This window comes from Ascaphus truei, chromosome 5 (genome assembly GCF_040206685.1).
Source record: "Ascaphus truei isolate aAscTru1 chromosome 5, aAscTru1.hap1, whole genome shotgun sequence".
Taxonomy (NCBI): Eukaryota; Metazoa; Chordata; class Amphibia; order Anura; family Ascaphidae; genus Ascaphus; species Ascaphus truei.
Genome location: NC_134487.1, coordinates 283388064 through 283405209, shown reverse-complemented (window position 1 = coordinate 283405209; position 17146 = coordinate 283388064). Strand labels below are relative to the sequence as shown.

Here is a 17146-nt window from a genome sequence, read left to right as displayed (position 1 = left end):
GAGCACAGTATTAAACACACCGATAGACACAGACAGAAACACGTACATATAAAGGGCACTGATAGACCAAGACTTAGCACAATGCATTTATATCACACGTCAACTCTCACTTATCTGCTGTCAGTCTCACTGATGTTTAGCATACAGTCTCACTGATTTCAAAATTAGGGTTTTTGGCTCGTCCAAAAATATTGGACACAATGGTGAAAGGTTCTCCACGCACACGCACCCTCTCTCTGCTCCATGCTGTTTCCTCCTCTCCTTGGCCCCATTCAAGGCTCCTGATACCAACTCACCTCCTGATTGGCTGCAATACCCAGCAGCAGCCAATCAGGATGGAGGAAGCTGCCCAGCCCCCTAGCAAAAGCCCTGCTCGGGGAAATCCCACGGTCCCCCAAGCCGGTCAGGTCACTATGTGCAGAGAGGAAATACCGGACACATACATGTTCAGTATTACCACATTTTTTACTGGACAGAGTGTCCAAATACAGGGCAGTCCTGTTCAATACTGGACACCTGGCCAACCCTATTCAAAACTATCAGTCATTTTCCAGAACATTATTTTTGGTGCCAAAGCCCCAATTCATTTTTATTTCAACTATAATCTCTCCCTATCGATAACCAGCTGCATTCCTCATCATTTCCGGATTATATGGAGTTTCTCGTTATAGCTAAACGTTCCCCCGAGTCTCTCACAGTCTCCCCACACTTCAATACTGCTGTACGCTGCTGTGCTCTTATACTCGTCACTGACTGTCGCCCTATGAGAGAGTGCTGGACATGATAAAGAACAGCATTAAAACAAATGTATTTATTCTCTGCTAGAGACGTCTCATCACACGTGTAATCCTCTCGCAGAGCCCAGGAATTAAAAAACAGAAAAAGCATGTCATTAAGGATTACACTTAACTCCTACTATGCCAGAAAGGCTCGCAATACTATACGGACCGTTTTACAGCAGCACAGTGATTAAAACCTCAGCTGGTGAAATCCAGGAACCCAGACACCGTAGGTGAACAGGTGAGAATTTGAAGGGCACTCCAAAGAAGCAGGAAAAAGGATTAAACCACTTATTTGTCTGGGACGCCAGTAGAGAGACCAGGAATATCTATCCAGTCTGAAAATAATCCAGAGTCCAAGAAGCCACTGCGCTCGCCAAGTATAAAAGATATATATTTTATCCCATCAAATTCAAAGTTAAAAAAATGTGATGTTTCGAACCTACATGGCACTTTGTCAAACATACAGAAAGCAGTGTCATATACATTGACTATTTATTGCGAACCAGAGTGCAGATTTTGGAGCCACAAATATCAATTTCCTTTTTCTAAATGTATGGCAGCCCCATAGTATCACATATATATATATATATATATATATATATATATATATATATATATATATATATTATTAATGCATGTGACTATTATGTGTGACTAGTAAACCCTTCCTTCAGATCTATATAACCAACGCAAGTGGACAACCTGCAGCAGAGCCAGAAGAAGCTGGGGTATACCAGAGCACACCTTTCACACCTATGCGCTAGGAGTGTCCCTGCTGAAGTCCTCAGTGGTTTATCAGAAGCAGGAAGATTTTCATGGTTAAAGCCATTACTTTGTTAAAGGCCGAGTTGATGTAGCCAAAAGTAAGACTCTAGCGGCTAAATAAATACAACTTTTTTGAAAAGACGATGTGCTCATTCTTATCTGAAACTGGAGCAAAGCCCCATCCTTAATGCGATGTTACAGGTGAAATCTGACTACTCATTTCAGATATCAATCTGCTTTGAACCTCCCCCATGCAAGGGCTGATATCCCAGGGTATGGACCACAGGAGGGGAACATAAAGCCAGGTCTGACCTGTCTAGGTACATGGTATGACAAATTAGAAGCAGCTGCAGGAGGTATGTGATTTTCAGTAAGATGTATGTGTCACTGACGTCTCCCTAGGTGACGTGTATCCCTGACGTCTCCCTCGGCGGCGTTCCTGGTGTTCCCGGTGTCTGAGTTGGGTGTATGTGTTTCCGGTGTCTCAGTTGGGTGTATGTGTTCCCGGTGTCTGAGTTGGGTGTATGTGTTTCCGGTGTCTCAGTTGGGTGTATGTGTTCCCGGTGTCTGAGTTGGGTGTATGTGTTCCCGGTGTCTGAGTTGGGTGTATGTGTTCCCGGTGTCTCAGTTGGGTGTATGTGTTCCCGGTGTCTCAGTTGGGTGTATGTGTTCCCGGTGTCTCAGTTGGGTGTATGTGTTCCCGGTGTCTCAGTTGGGTGTATGTGTTCCCGGTGTCTCAGTTGGGTGTATGTGTTCCCGGTGTCTCAGTTGGGTGTATGTGTTCCCGGTGTCTCAGTTGGGTGTATGTGTTCCCGGTGTCTCAGTTGGGTGTATGTGTTCCCGGTGTCTCAGTTGGGTGTATGTGTTCCCGGTGTCTCAGTTGGGTGTATGTGTTCCCGGTGTCTCAGTTGGGTGTATGTGTTCCCGGTGTCTCAGTTGGGTGTATGTGTTCCCGGTGTCTCAGTTGGGTGTATGTGTTCCCGGTGTCTCAGTTGGGTGTATGTGTTCCCGGTGTCTCAGTTGGGTGTATGTGTTCCCGGTGTCTCAGTTGGGTGTATGTGTTCCCGGTGTCTCAGTTGGGTGTATGTGTTCCCGGTGTCTCAGTTGGGTGTATGTGTTCCCGGTGTCTCAGTTGGGTGTATGTGTTCCCGGTGTCTCAGTTGGGTGTATGTGTTCCCGGTGTCTCAGTTGGGTGTATGTGTTCCCGGTGTCTCAGTTGGGTGTATGTGTTCCCGGTGTCTCAGTTGGGTGTATGTGTTCCCGGTGTCTCAGTTGGGTGTATGTGTTCCCGGTGTCTCAGTTGGGTGTATGTGTTCCCGGTGTCTCAGTTGGGTGTATGTGTTCCCGGTGTCTCAGTTGGGTGTATGTGTTCCCGGTGTCTCAGTTGGGTGTATGTGTTCCCGGTGTCTCAGTTGGGTGTATGTGTTCCCGGTGTCTCAGTTGGGTGTATGTGTTCCCGGTGTCTCAGTTGGGTGTATGTGTTCCCGGTGTCTCAGTTGGGTGTATGTGTTCCCGGTGTCTCAGTTGGGTGTATGTGTTCCCGGTGTCTCAGTTGGGTGTATGTGTTCCCGGTGTCTCAGTTGGGTGTATGTGTTCCCGGTGTCTCAGTTGGGTGTATGTGTTCCCGGTGTCTCAGTTGGGTGTATGTGTTCCCGGTGTCTCAGTTGGGTGTATGTGTTCCCGGTGTCTCAGTTGGGTGTATGTGTTCCCGGTGTCTCAGTTGGGTGTATGTGTTCCCGGTGTCTCAGTTGGGTGTATGTGTTCCCGGTGTCTCAGTTGGGTGTATGTGTTCCCGGTGTCTCAGTTGGGTGTATGTGTTCCCGGTGTCTCAGTTGGGTGTATGTGTTCCCGGTGTCTCAGTTGGGTGTATGTGTTCCCGGTGTCTCAGTTGGGTGTATGTGTTCCCGGTGTCTCAGTTGGGTGTATGTGTTCCCGGTGTCTCAGTTGGGTGTATGTGTTCCCGGTGTCTCAGTTGGGTGTATGTGTTCCCGGTGTCTCAGTTGGGTGTATGTGTTCCCGGTGTCTCAGTTGGGTGTATGTGTTCCCGGTGTCTCAGTTGGGTGTATGTGTTCCCGGTGTCTCAGTTGGGTGTATGTGTTCCCGGTGTCTCAGTTGGGTGTATGTGTTCCCGGTGTCTCAGTTGGGTGTATGTGTTCCCGGTGTCTCAGTTGGGTGTATGTGTTCCCGGTGTCTCAGTTGGGTGTATGTGTTCCCGGTGTCTCAGTTGGGTGTATGTGTTCCCGGTGTCTCAGTTGGGTGTATGTGTTCCCGGTGTCTCAGTTGGGTGTATGTGTTCCCGGTGTCTCAGTTGGGTGTATGTGTTCCCGGTGTCTCAGTTGGGTGTATGTGTTCCCGGTGTCTCAGTTGGGTGTATGTGTTCCCGGTGTCTCAGTTGGGTGTATGTGTTCCCGGTGTCTCAGTTGGGTGTATGTGTTCCCGGTGTCTCAGTTGGGTGTATGTGTTCCCGGTGTCTCAGTTGGGTGTATGTGTTCCCGGTGTCTCAGTTGGGTGTATGTGTTCCCGGTGTCTCAGTTGGGTGTATGTGTTCCCGGTGTCTCAGTTGGGTGTATGTGTTCCCGGTGTCTCAGTTGGGTGTATGTGTTCCCGGTGTCTCAGTTGGGTGTATGTGTTCCCGGTGTCTCAGTTGGGTGTATGTGTTCCCGGTGTCTCAGTTGGGTGTATGTGTTCCCGGTGTCTCAGTTGGGTGTATGTGTTCCCGGTGTCTCAGTTGGGTGTATGTGTTCCCGGTGTCTCAGTTGGGTGTATGTGTTCCCGGTGTCTCAGTTGGGTGTATGTGTTCCCGGTGTCTCAGTTGGGTGTATGTGTTCCCGGTGTCTCAGTTGGGTGTATGTGTTCCCGGTGTCTCAGTTGGGTGTATGTGTTCCCGGTGTCTCAGTTGGGTGTATGTGTTCCCGGTGTCTCAGCTGGGTGTATGTGTTCCCGGTGTCTCAGTTGGGTGTATGTGTTCCCGGTGTCTCAGTTGGGTGTATGTGTTCCCGGTGTCTCAGTTGGGTGTATGTGTTCCCGGTGTCTCAGTTGGGTGTATGTGTTCCCGGTGTCGCAGTTGGGTGTATGTGTTCCCGGTGTCTCAGTTGGGTGTATGTGTTCCCGGTGTCTCAGTTGGGTGTATGTGTTCCCGGTGTCTCAGTTGGGTGTATGTGTTCCCGGTGTCTCAGTTGGGTGTATGTGTTCCCGGTGTCTCAGTTGGGTATATGTGTTCCCGGTGTCTCAGTTGGGTGTATATTACGACCCCTCTCTTTCTGCTGCTAATCCCTCTCCCTATACAACCTCACACCCTGGCTGGCTTTCCCCATTGCTTTATTACATTGCTCGCCTACTTTTAAATCTGCTGAAATAATGACTCCCAGCTCCCTTTCCTCTGTAGCAGGGGACATTATAAGGACATTAATTCGATATTCTGCCTTTGGATTTCTGTGACCCAAGTACATAACGTTGCACTTTGTCGCATTAAATTGTACTTGCCACACTTTTGATCATTCATCTCATTTACCTTAATTATTAATGATGTTGCTTATCTTTGTGTCATCTGCCCAAAAGGCATACTCTCCCTTATATACCACCTGTAATGTTGCTAATAAAGATATTAACTAGAACCGCATGACTAACCTGATTCACACCAAGGTCTCCACTCAGATACCTCCACCCTGCCAAAGAATCCCTTAAATAATTTCCCATACAGTAAGTCCTCGTTTTACGACGCTTCGTTTTACGACGAATGGCTTATCCGACGCTGTCCAATGCATCCCTATGGGCGCTTTTATGACGCCAAAATGGCTTATCCGGCGCTCTTACGACGCTTTGCAAAGTTGCAACATTATGTCAATCAGAAAGCTGCCGTCAGGGAAATCATCCAGATCAGTCTGTGTGAAGGTTTTGTGGTGTATTTATGCCTTTAAACATGTCTAACAGTTTTATTATACAGTTCTGGATTCAATAAATAGAATCTTTACATCATAATGTGAGTGTGTGCTGCATATCTTATTTCCTGCGTAAAATATTTGGTGTATTTTAATGTTAAAAATACCTTCAGGAACGGAGCCTTTCATTTAAACAGTGTTCCTATGGGAAAATATGATTCGCTTTACGACGCTTCGCTATCCGACGCCATTTTGAGTAACGCATTGTGTCGGATAACCGAGGACTGTCTATCTATAAAGTCAGCCCTCCTAAAATGTAAAACCTTCGTTTGTGTGTGGTATGACAAGTCTGTCTTTATACTAAACCACACTGACGATTACTAGAACCTAAATTGTCGCCCACATTCCCACAATACTTACAAATGTGGACAACGTATCTGATATAATTAGGTCTAGTATTGCTCTCTCACTAATTGCATGAGATTCCCCCTCACAAGGAATCCAGAATGTCCCTGGAAAAAAGAGATGGACCCATCTGTTTATGCTGTTTGTGACTGCAATCCCTTACAAGCGTATATATGCTTTTATTATAAAAATACTACACTATGGAGGTCTTGCTTTGTCTCTTTTAGATATTTTCTTTATTACTGACATCCAACTGAGCCTTGATTAGAAGAAGCACCTCTTGTGGACACCCTCTTCGGACTTTTTCCATGTTGGTAACAAGTATATTTGTTTTATTTATTGGTTATATTTAATCACTTTTGAAGCATATAATGGAGTATACTTATACACAGTATAGAATTGAATTTATAATCTCTGATAGAGGTCACACGGATCTGGCAGTCTTTTCTGTTGGATGTTTCTGCTTCTGGCTGAACCTGCATCACACCCAATCCCGTTCACATCTGGCAGATTAAGGTCTCCCATTATTATGACCTTTAGTTGCCATCCTATTGATGTCCTCCATTAATATCCTGTCCAATTCTTCTTCCTGTCCTGGACATCTGTAGATACCCCAGTAAGAGTGACAACCTTCTCACTGGTTTCTGGGGTTACCCAAAGTGTCGGTTCTCCAGTACCTTGCATTAAGGTAGCTTTTATGTTTTTCTTCACATAAAGGGCAACTATAGGGAGGTGTGTGTCCTCGATGTCCCAGTAAAGAATGTGCTACCAATTTCTCAGTCTCCCCAATGTCCCAGTAGGGGGTATGTGTCCCTAATACCTCTGCATGTGGCCCCAACGCTTCTGCATGTGTCCTTGATGTCCCAGTAAGGGGCTATGTGTTCCCGATGTCCCAGTAAAGAATGTGTTGCCAATTTCTCTATCTCCCCAATGTCCCAGTAGGGGGGGGGGGGTGTATGTGTCCCCAATGCCTCCTCTCAGAGTCACACAGAGATCCCAGCCTCCCAGGCACAGGATTTCCAGGCTGTAGGCAGCAGACAGCCGGCTCTGTATCCCAGCGCTGCCAAAATGTGTTTTCACTCGGTTACATTTATTTATTATTTTTTTTAAACATCCCTGGAAAACAAGTTAAAGCCGGCGTGGAATATCACAAGGGGGAGCACAGCTATCCATCCACAACCCCTATGTACTCACTGCTGCAGCAGGGCAGGGGTTAAAAACTCAGCCTGGTAAAGGCAATACAGCTCCGCATCTCATATTAACCCCTCACATTCTGGCAACTTGCAGTGCATCACATATTAACACTTTCCCTGTCAGAGACATGCAGAACATCTAAACACATTAACTCATTCTCTGCTGTAGACCTACAGAGGTTAACTTCACATGAATCCCTACAGACCATTACCTAACATTGGCCCCTTCCATGTCAGAGAGGAGAAGGGGGCAGCTGGGGGTCATGTGATGGGGTAAGTGGAAGAAGTAGAGGACATGTGGCAGAGAGGTGGCTCTGTGGTAGATGACGTGAGGCAGGTAGAAAGCAGATGCATGACTTGTATTAGTTAGATATGAAAGGTGTAGATAGATGGGGTGAGAATATGTAGTGGGTAGATTTGTGAAGTAGAGAAATTAGGCAGGTGCTGGGACAGCAGGTAGGTTATAATGGTGGGGAGGCAGGTGCTGGGACAGTAGGTAGGCTGGGAATGGTGGGTAAGTGATGGGACAGTAGGTAGGATGGAAATGGTGGGGAGGTAGGTGCTGGGACAGTAGGTAGGCTGGGAATGGTGGAGAGGCAGGTGCTGGGCCAGTAGGTAGGCTGGGAATGGTGGGTAAGTGATGGGGCAGTAGGTAGGCTGGGAATGGTGGGTAAGTGATGGGGCAGTAGGTAGGCTGGGAATGGTGGGTAAGTGATGGGGCAGTAGGTAGGCTGGGAATGGTGGGTAAGTGATGGGGCAGTAGGTAGTCTGGGAATGGTGGGGAGGTAGGTGCTGGGGCAGTAGGTAGGCTGGGAATGGTGGGGAGGTAGGTGCTGGGACAGTAGGTAGGCTGGGAATGGTGGAGAGGCAGGTGCTGGGCCAGTAGGTAGGCTGGGAATGGTGGGTAAGTGATGGGGCAGTAGGCAGGCTGGGAATGGTGGGTAAGTGATGGGGCAGTAGGTAGGCTGGGAATCGTGGGTAAGTGATGGGGCAGTAGGCAGGCTGGGAATGGTGGGTAAGTGATGGGGCAGTAGATAGGCTGGGAATGGTGGGTAAGTGATGGGGCAGTAGGTAGGCTGGGAATGGTGGGTAAGTGATGGGGCAGTAGGTAGGCTGGGAATGGTGGGTAAGTGATGGGGCAGTAGGTAGGCTGGGAATGGTGGGTAAGTGATGGGGCAGTAGGTAGGCTGGGAATGGTGGGTAAGTGATGGGGCAGTAGGTAGGCTGGGAATGGTGGGTAAGTGATGGGGCAGATACGTACACGTGCTGATGCAGAGAAGCAGGTTATGGGGCAGATAGGTAAGCAGGTGATGGGGTAGTTGTGTCTTACGTATCTGTTGATATCCTGCTCGAGGGTCGCAGCGCTGCACATCCCGGGAGGAGAATCCAGAACACCGCTAAAGTCCGCCACATACTGCCCCCGGGGTAGGGGGCTCAGTCCATGAGGCACAGACAGCCCGCGAGGGGGCAATTTACTTCATCCCCCCCCCTTCTCCTCTCTACTACCCCCGATCTTCACGTCTCACTCTCTCTCTCTCCTCCCCCTCCTCTTCTCTCTCTCTCTCAGTACTCCCCCCCCCCTCCTCTTCTCTCTCTCAGTACCCCCCCCCCTCCTCTTCTCTCTCTCAGTACCCCCCCCCTCCTCTTCTCTCTCTCAGTACCCCCCCTCCTCTTCTCTCTCTCAGTACCCCCCCCTCCTCTTCTCTCTCTCAGTACTCTCCCTCTCAGTACTTACTGTACACTCTCTCAGTATTCACTCCCCCTATCCTCTCTCTCTCTCTCCCAGTACTCACCCCCCCCCAACCTCTCTCAGCACTACCTCCTCTCCTCTCTCAGAACTCACTACCCCCACCAAGTACTCACTCACCCTCTTGTCTCAGTACTCACCCCCCTAACCTCTCTCTCTCAGTACTCATTCCCCCTTCTCCTCTCACAGTACTCACCCCCTCCCGTACTCACTCCCCCTCTCTTCTCTCAATACTCACTCCCCCTCCTCTCTCAGTACTCACCCGCCATTCTCTCTCAGTACTCCATCCCCCCTATCCTCTCCTCTCTCGGTACTCACTCCCCCTTCTTAGTACTCACTCCCCACTCAGTACTCACTCCCCCTTCTTAGTACTCACTCCCCACTCCCCTCTCAGTACTCACTCCCCCTTATTAGTACTCACTCCCTCCTCTCCGTACTCACTTCCCCCTCTCAGTACTCACTCCCTCCTCTCCTCACTCACTTCCCCCTCTCAGTACTCCCTCCTCTCCTCACTCACTTCCCCCTCTCAGTACTCACTCCCTCCTCTCCTCACTCATTTCCCCCTCTCAGTACTCACTCCCTCCTCTCCTCACTCCCCCCTCTCAGTACTCACTCCCTCCTCTCCTCACTCCCCCCTCTCAGTACTCACTTCCTCCTCCCCTCACTCATTTCCCCCTCTCAGTACTCACTCCCTCCTCTCCTCACTCCCCCCTCTCAGTACTCACTTCCTCCTCCCCTCACTCAGTTCCCCCTCTCAGTACTCACTCAGTTCCCCCTCTCAGTACTCACTCCCCCTTTCTCTCGCTTCTCTCCACACAGTTTCTCCCTTGTCTCCTCTCTCAGATAATCTGCAAGATCCGATCCCGGGGATTACAGGCATCCAGCCGACCAATCACAGTCGAGGACCGGCCCCCTCATTAACCCCCAGCCTGCCGGGGCCAATACTAATCTCTACAATGGGATCTCACAAAATGAGTGTAGGGAACAAAGGAAAGAATTACACACAGGTTGTCCGTTATTATTATTATTATTATTATTATTATTATTATTATTTATGTAACCCTTTCACTGATGTTTTGAGGCTGATGCTCAGGTTAGAGCAGCATTAACCTTTCACGTATTGGATGGGATGCGAAACATTGCAGAGCCCTCTTGCAGGGAATGAGTACAAGTAGTGCGTTCCAGCAGGGAAAGGGTTATTGTTTTGGAGGCTTCGGTCCTGACAGCTCTGTAAATGGTTAATACCGGGTTTAGCTGCTTTGCAAAACCCATTCTGTGAGTGAGCAATGTTAATTGTAACACCTGTAAAGTTTAGGATTTTGTTAGACTGATTTTTAGGCTCAGAAAGGAACTTACACCTCACAGTCACTGGTAGAAGTCAGCACTTTTCCAGTAAAATACCTTTTTTTTTTTTGGTCCAGAACTCTCACATTTCACAGATCTCAAGTTGACATCTCTATTACCCCATATAACCGCTCCCTATAACCCATCTTACTGCCCCATATAACCGCTCCCTATAACCCATCTTACTGCCCCATATAACCCATCCTACTGCCCCATATAACCGCTCCCTATAACCCATTTTACTGCCCCATATAACCGCTCCCTATAACCCATCTTACTGCCCCATATAACCCATCCTACTGCCCCATATAACCGCTCCCTATAACCCATCTTACTGCCCCATATAACCGCTCCCTATAACCCATCCTACTGCCCCATATAACCGCTCCCTATAACCCATCTTACTGCCCCATATAACCGCTCCCTATAACCCATCTTACTGCCCCATATAACCGCTCCCTATAACCCATCTTACTGCCCCATATAACCGCTCCCTATAACCCATCTTCCTGCCCCATATAACCGCTCCCTATAACTCCTCCTACTGTACATATAACCCCTCCCTATAACTCCTCGTACTGCCCCATATAACCGCTCCCTATAACCCATCCTACTGCCCCATATAACCGCTCCCTATAACTCCTCCTACTGTACATATAACCGCTCCCTATAACTCCTCGTACTGTACATATTACCCCTCCCTATAACTCATCCTACTGTACATATAAACGCTCCCTATAACTCATCCTACTGTACATATTACCCCTCCCTATAACTCCTCCTACTGTACATATATCCCCTCCCTATAACTCCTCCTACTGTACATATAACCCCTCCCTATAACTCATCCTACTGCCCCATATAACCCCTTCCTATAACTCCTCCTATTACTCCATATAACCACTCCCTATAACCCGTCATAATGTACATGTAACACCTCCCCCTCCCCCACGCCCCTAAGGGAGATCTGGCGGTTACGGGTGCACCTTGGTGCTGTACGGGCTCACCTGTGGTCTGTCAGGAAGCCTGAGGTTCCGCGTAGGTATGGGGTAAAGGCGAGGAACTCATCTGGTGCAGCGCCTCCATCCTGTAGGGATCTGCACAGTGTCGTTTATACATGACTTATCCAGGCTCGAACTGGTCCTGTCCCCAATAACCCCGCGCAACTTCTTGGGAAGATCAACCGGTCACAGTATTTTTAAAACAAGTGCAAGAAAGGGGAGCCAGACGTCCCATATATACGGGATTGTCCCTTATTTCATTGACTTGTCCCATGGTCCAGGAAAATTCTGTCGAGACGCATAATTGTCCTGTATTTTAGCGCCGTGTCATGAAATGCCTGAACTTAAAATGGCTAATGAAATCAGTCATAAAAACGTAATGTATTTTTACTTCAGTGTATTAGTTCCCTGATCCGGTAGATGTCGCCTTAATAAATTAATAAAATAATAAAGGTAGGACCCCTGCCTGGTCATCTCCTGATACCATGACACCCGCCCCTTTAGGCGTTACTTTTTCTCCCACTGCCACTTGCGTCATTCCCCGAATCCCCGAGCGCAGAGAGGATAAAACCCAAAGAATATAGCGGTCACGCGGGAGATACCGTTCAGCTCCAAGCATTTCCAAATTATTCCACACTCATTATGAGGTTGCACTTTAATACTTGTGTAACACCTCTCCCCTCTCCCCTCCCCCCCCCCCCCCCCCATCCCCCAAAGAAGGGAGATCTGGCTTGGTGCTGTACGGGCTCAATCTGTGGTCTGTCAGGAAGCCTGAGGTTCCATGTTGTTATGGGGAAAGGCAAGGGAACTCATCTGGTGCAGCGCCTCCATCCTGTAGGGGTCTGCCAGGGCCGAGAGTGACCCCACAGGAACCTCTTTCCAGTAATTAGAATGGAGACAGGCAACGCTGTACCATGTATTGGCAGGCCAGCAGATTCCATCTCCCACGCTAGAGAGGTACTTCATAACACCCTACAGATGAACACCTTCCCTCGCCTCTTGCGGTCGCTTTGTCCCTGACTAGGCCCCCCAAAGGCCTGAAGCCCTTGGAGCTAGTCGTCACCCCCTCACCCGTGATGGGGTGAGGTAGAACAACCTCACTCACTATGGAGCAGGCTACATCCTGGAATCTCTCTATAATTTGGGAAGGAAGCATCTTATATACCTGAGGGGAGGGATTAGGGACTCTGCCCCAAAACAAAAAAAAGGTAATGAGCCACCATACAAGTCTCTCTAAGCTGCCACAATCAGGAGGGTGGGTGGGAACGTCTCCAATGGGGGTCAGCAGGAAGAGAGGTGGGATTCCTACCCCACCCATTCAATAACTTCACTGACACCCCCAATCCAACTCTTGATCTGACATCATCACACCCCAGGGGAGGGTCCCGCCTGCACCGTACCTCCCTCTCCTGGTCCAGGCCTGTGTTTCCCTTTAACATTTCCCGATGGTAGGGAGGGTGTCACAGTGCCTGTTACAGTGTAATATCCTACTGAAAATAATACAAGTTTGTCTGTAAAGTATTTTTCGAGTTATTCAGTCTTTTTTTATATATATATATATATATATATATATATATATATATATATATATACTGCACCGACACACTTTATTCGAGCAAATACCCAGTATGTACCTGGCAGATACCTGGAATGCGCCGCTCCTCACCTCTGACAAGCCCCGTTGCGTTTGCCTTCCCAGCCTGGGTTCATGCCTGGCTGACGGGCGGCTGATCTGTTAAATGATAATGATTAGGATTTAATAGGCTGCAATGCTTCGCGTGTCTACCAGATGGCATAAATTCATGAATTGTAATACAGTATTGCAGCCAGCGGGAATAAAATGCTTCAATCCCTGCCTGGAAAATACCTCAATGCACTGGGGCAGAAAACAGTCACAAACCTCAATACACCCGGGTATACCCGAATTCGTGGGACTAGCCGAGCTCGAATAAAGTGTGTCGCCAGTGTATATATATATAAATGTAAATACAACTGTGTGCTCATCTGCATGTCTTAGGCAGGTCTGCAACCCCGCCTTTCCCCATTATCACTCAGCACACAGCACTTCCACTGCAGCAAGGGATTCTGGGAAATGACATGCAAATGAGCACACAGTGCCACTTTTTGCTTCAAAAACCATTTTTAACATGGTTCCCTATAGGCTTAAGCTTGCTGCATGGTCACAGCTTTGAGCACGGCCAGGGTTAAGGTGCATACCCAGAAAACCCACCCACATATATACATATACATATATATATATATATATATATATATATATATATATATATATATATATATATATATATATATATATATATATATATATATATATTAGTGAGAATTAAGGTCTTAAAGAAACATTCAAAAATTTTAAATCAATATTTCTCTGAAAAGCTGCCGGAGGATTTCCCTGGAAAGTTTGTGACGAAAAAGTTAGATATAATTTCCAGAAGAATATTGCGACTTTTCAGACCAGCCTCTTGGCGTGTGTTAATGCAGCGTCGGTTTTACTGTCCCCTACCTCCTCCAGATCAATGGAGTCTGACAGAGATGGACAAACAGCCAAGAATCGCCAGTGGGGGTGTGTGCTGAAAACCCCCACTCAGCAGAAAGTTCATGAGTGTTGGAAGGAGGGGGAAGGAGCTGATCTCTTGGTGGACCAGGGGGGGGGGGGGGGGGTGGGGCTGGGTGCAGTGAGGAGGTCTGCGCTGCTAAAAAATGATAAGAATACTTCAGGACATTCCTCGACAAGATGGAGGCTGAGCTTCCAGCACAGCAAGTGTTAAAAGCGTTCTCTTGTTGTAGCGCGTCTTGTTATCTTGTTGTAGCGTGACATGTTATCTTGTTGTAGCGTGTCATGTTATCTTGTTGTAGCGCGTCACGTTATCTTGTTGTAGCGTGTCATGTTATCTTGTTGTAGCGCGGCATGTTATCTTGTTGTAGCGTGTCATGTTATCTTGTTGTAGCGTGTCATGTTATCTTGTTGTAGCGTGTCATGTTAGCTTGTTGTAGCGTGTCATGTTATCTTGTTGTAGTGTGTCATGTTATCTTGTTGTAGTGTGACATGTTATCTTGTTGTAGCGTGTCATGTTATCTTGTTGTAGCGTGTCATGTTATCTTGTAGTGTGTCATGTTATCTTGTTGTAGCGCGTCATGTTATATTGTTATAGCGTGTCATGTTATCTTGTTGTAGCGCGTCATGTTATCTTGTTGTAGCGTGTCATGTTATCTTGTTGTAGCGTGTCATGTTATCGTGTTGTAGTGTGTCATGTGATCTTGTTGTAGCGCGTCATGTTATCTTGTTGTAGCGTGTCATGTTATCTTGTTGTAGCGTGTCATGTTATCTTGTTGTAGCGTGTCATGTTATCTTGTTGTAGCGCGTCACGTTATCTTGTTGTAGCGCGTCACGTTATCTTGTTGTAGCGCGTCATGTTATCTTGTTGTAGCGCGTCATGTTATCTTGTTGTAGCGTGTCATGTTATCTTGTTGTAGCGTGTCATGTTATCTTGTAGCGTGTCATGTTATCTTGTTGTGGCGTGTCATGTTATCTTGTTGTGGCGTGTCATGTTATCTTGTTGTGCCGTGTCACGTTATCTTGTTGTAGCGTGTCATGTTATCTTGTTGTAGCGTGTCATTATCTGGTTGTAGCGTGTCACGTTATCTTGTTGTAGCGCGTCACGTTATCTTGTTGTAGCGCGTCATGTTATCTTGTTGTAGCGTGTCATGTTATCTTGTTGCAGCATGACATGTTATCTTGTTGTAGCGTGTCATGTTATCTTGTTGTACCGTGACATGTTATCTTGTAGCGTGACATGTTATCTTGTTGTAGCGTGTCATGTTATCTTGTTGTAGCGTGTCACGTTATCTTGTCGCAGCATGACATGTTATCTTGTTGTAGCGTGTCATTATCTGGTTGTAGCGTGTCATGTTATCTTGTTGTAGCGTGTTATGTTATCTTGTTGTAGCGTGTCATGTTATCTTGTTGTAGCGTGTCACGTTATCTTGTTGTAGCGTGTCACGTTATCTTGTTGTAGCGCGTCACGTTATCTTGTTGTAGCGTGTCACGTTATCTTGTTGTAGCGCGTCATGTTATCTTGTTGTAGCGTGTCATGTTATCTTGTAGCGTGTCATGTTATCTTGTTGTAGCACGTCATGTTATCTTGTTGTAGCGTGTCACGTTATCTTGTTGTAGCGCGTCACGTTATCTTGTTGTAGCGCGTCATGTTATCTTGTTGTAGCGTGTCATGTTATCTTGTAGCGTGTCATGTTATCTTGTTGTAGCGTGTCATGTTATCTTGTAGCGTGTCATGTTATCTTGTTGTAGCATGACATGTTATCTTGTTGTAGCGTGTCATGTTATCTTGTTGTAGCGTGTCATGTTATCTTGTTGTAGCATGACATGTTATCTTGTTGTAGCGTGTCATGTTATCTTGTTGTAGCGTGACATGTTATCTTGTAGCGTGACATGTTATCTTGTTGTAGCGTGTCATGTTATCTTGTTGTAGCGTGTCACGTTATCTTGTCGTAGCGTGTCATTATCTGGTTGTAGCGTGTCATGTTATCTTGTTGTAGCGTGTCATGTTATCTTGTTGTAGCGTGTCATGTTATCTTGTTGTAGCGTGTCATGTTATCTTGTTGTAGCGTGTCATGTTATCTTGTTGTAGCGTGACATGTTATCTTGTTGTAGCGTGTCATGTTATCTTGTTGTAGCGTGTCACGTTATCTTGTTGTAGCGTGTCACGTTATCTTGTTGTAGCGCGTCACGTTATCTTGTTGTAGCGCGTCACGTTATCTTGTTGTAGCGCGTCACGTTATCTTGTTGTAGCGCGTCACGTTATCTTGTTGTAGCGCGTCACGTTATCTTGTTGTAGCGTGTCACGTTATCTTGTTGTAGCGTGTCATGTTATCTTGTTGTAGCGTGACATGTTATCTTGTTGTAGCGTGACATGTTATCTTGTAGCGTGTCATGTTTTCTTGTTGTAGCTTGACATGTTATCTTGTTGTACCATGTCATGTTATCTTGTAGCGTGTCATGTTATCTTTTTGTAGCGTGTCATGTTATCTTGTTGTAGCGTGTCATGTTATCTTGTTGTAGCGTGACATGTTATCTTGTTGTAGCGTGACATGTTATCTTGTAGCGTGTCATGTTTTCTTGTTGTAGCTTGACATGTTATCTTGTTGTACCATGTCATGTTATCTTGTAGCGTGTCATGTTATCTTGTTGTAGCGTGTCATGTTATCTTGTTGTACCGTGACATGTTATCTTGTAGCGTCACATGTTATCTTGTTGTAGCGTGCCATGTTATCTTGTTGTACCGTGACACGTTATCTTGTAGCGTGACATGTTATCTTGTAGCGTGACATGTTATCTTGTTGTACCGTGACATGTTATCTTGTAGCGTGACATGTTATCTTGTAGCGTGTCATGTTATCTTGTTGTAGCATGTCATGTTATCTTGTTGTAGCGTGACATGTTATCTTGTTGTAGCGTGTCATGTTATCTTGTTGTAGCGTGTCATGTTATCTTGTTGTAGCGCGTCATGTTATCTTGTTGTACCGTGACATGTTATCTTGTAGCGTGACATGTTATCTTGTAGCGTGACATGTTATCTTGTAGCGTGACATGTTATCTTGTAGCATGTCATGTTATCTTGTAGCGTGTCATGTTATCTTTAGAAAATATTACACCGTGTGCTCAACCTAAACTACAATGTGATAAAAAATAGTTGCAAAACAACCTAATCATAAGTGATATAATCCCAATTACAACAGTGGAATATAAAATTGTGGGATGGCAGCCTTAGGACAAAATGACAAGTCTATCCTGTGACTTGTGACAACAATTGGGAAAAAAGAATAAAGTCCTGGCGCAAATATCATAAAGAATACCAGTCCTGCCAAAGAAGTGAGGAGAGTTGAAGAATGGAGTGTAGGACAGTCCTGTTTTCCACCGTTCTCTTCTCTATATGGAGTATTCTTATGTTTCTATCCTTTTGTCAGAATATTAGCAAGGCCCTTGATTGGTATCTTT

The 17146-nt window shown here is 46.7% G+C and overlaps 1 protein-coding gene across 7 annotated transcripts in view; it reads right to left on the bottom strand.

Moving 5' to 3' along the window:
• CACNA2D4 (calcium voltage-gated channel auxiliary subunit alpha2delta 4) overlaps positions 1 to 8575 on the bottom strand; it is a 211204-nt gene extending 202629 nt beyond the window's left edge. For 3 of the 7 annotated variants that reach the window (XR_012801888.1, XR_012801889.1, XM_075602360.1), the window contains exon 1: positions 8354 to 8575. Coding sequence is in view for 3 of the 7 variants with exons in the window: in XM_075602360.1 (XP_075458475.1) it covers positions 8354 to 8436 (83 nt within the window). In the remaining 4 variants the exon portion in view is untranslated. The remainder of the gene's footprint in view (positions 1 to 8353) is intronic. The other 4 variants (XR_012801890.1, XR_012801891.1, XM_075602359.1 and 1 more) reach the window with 2 other exon arrangements.
• Positions 8576 to 17146: the final 8571 nt, after the last annotated feature.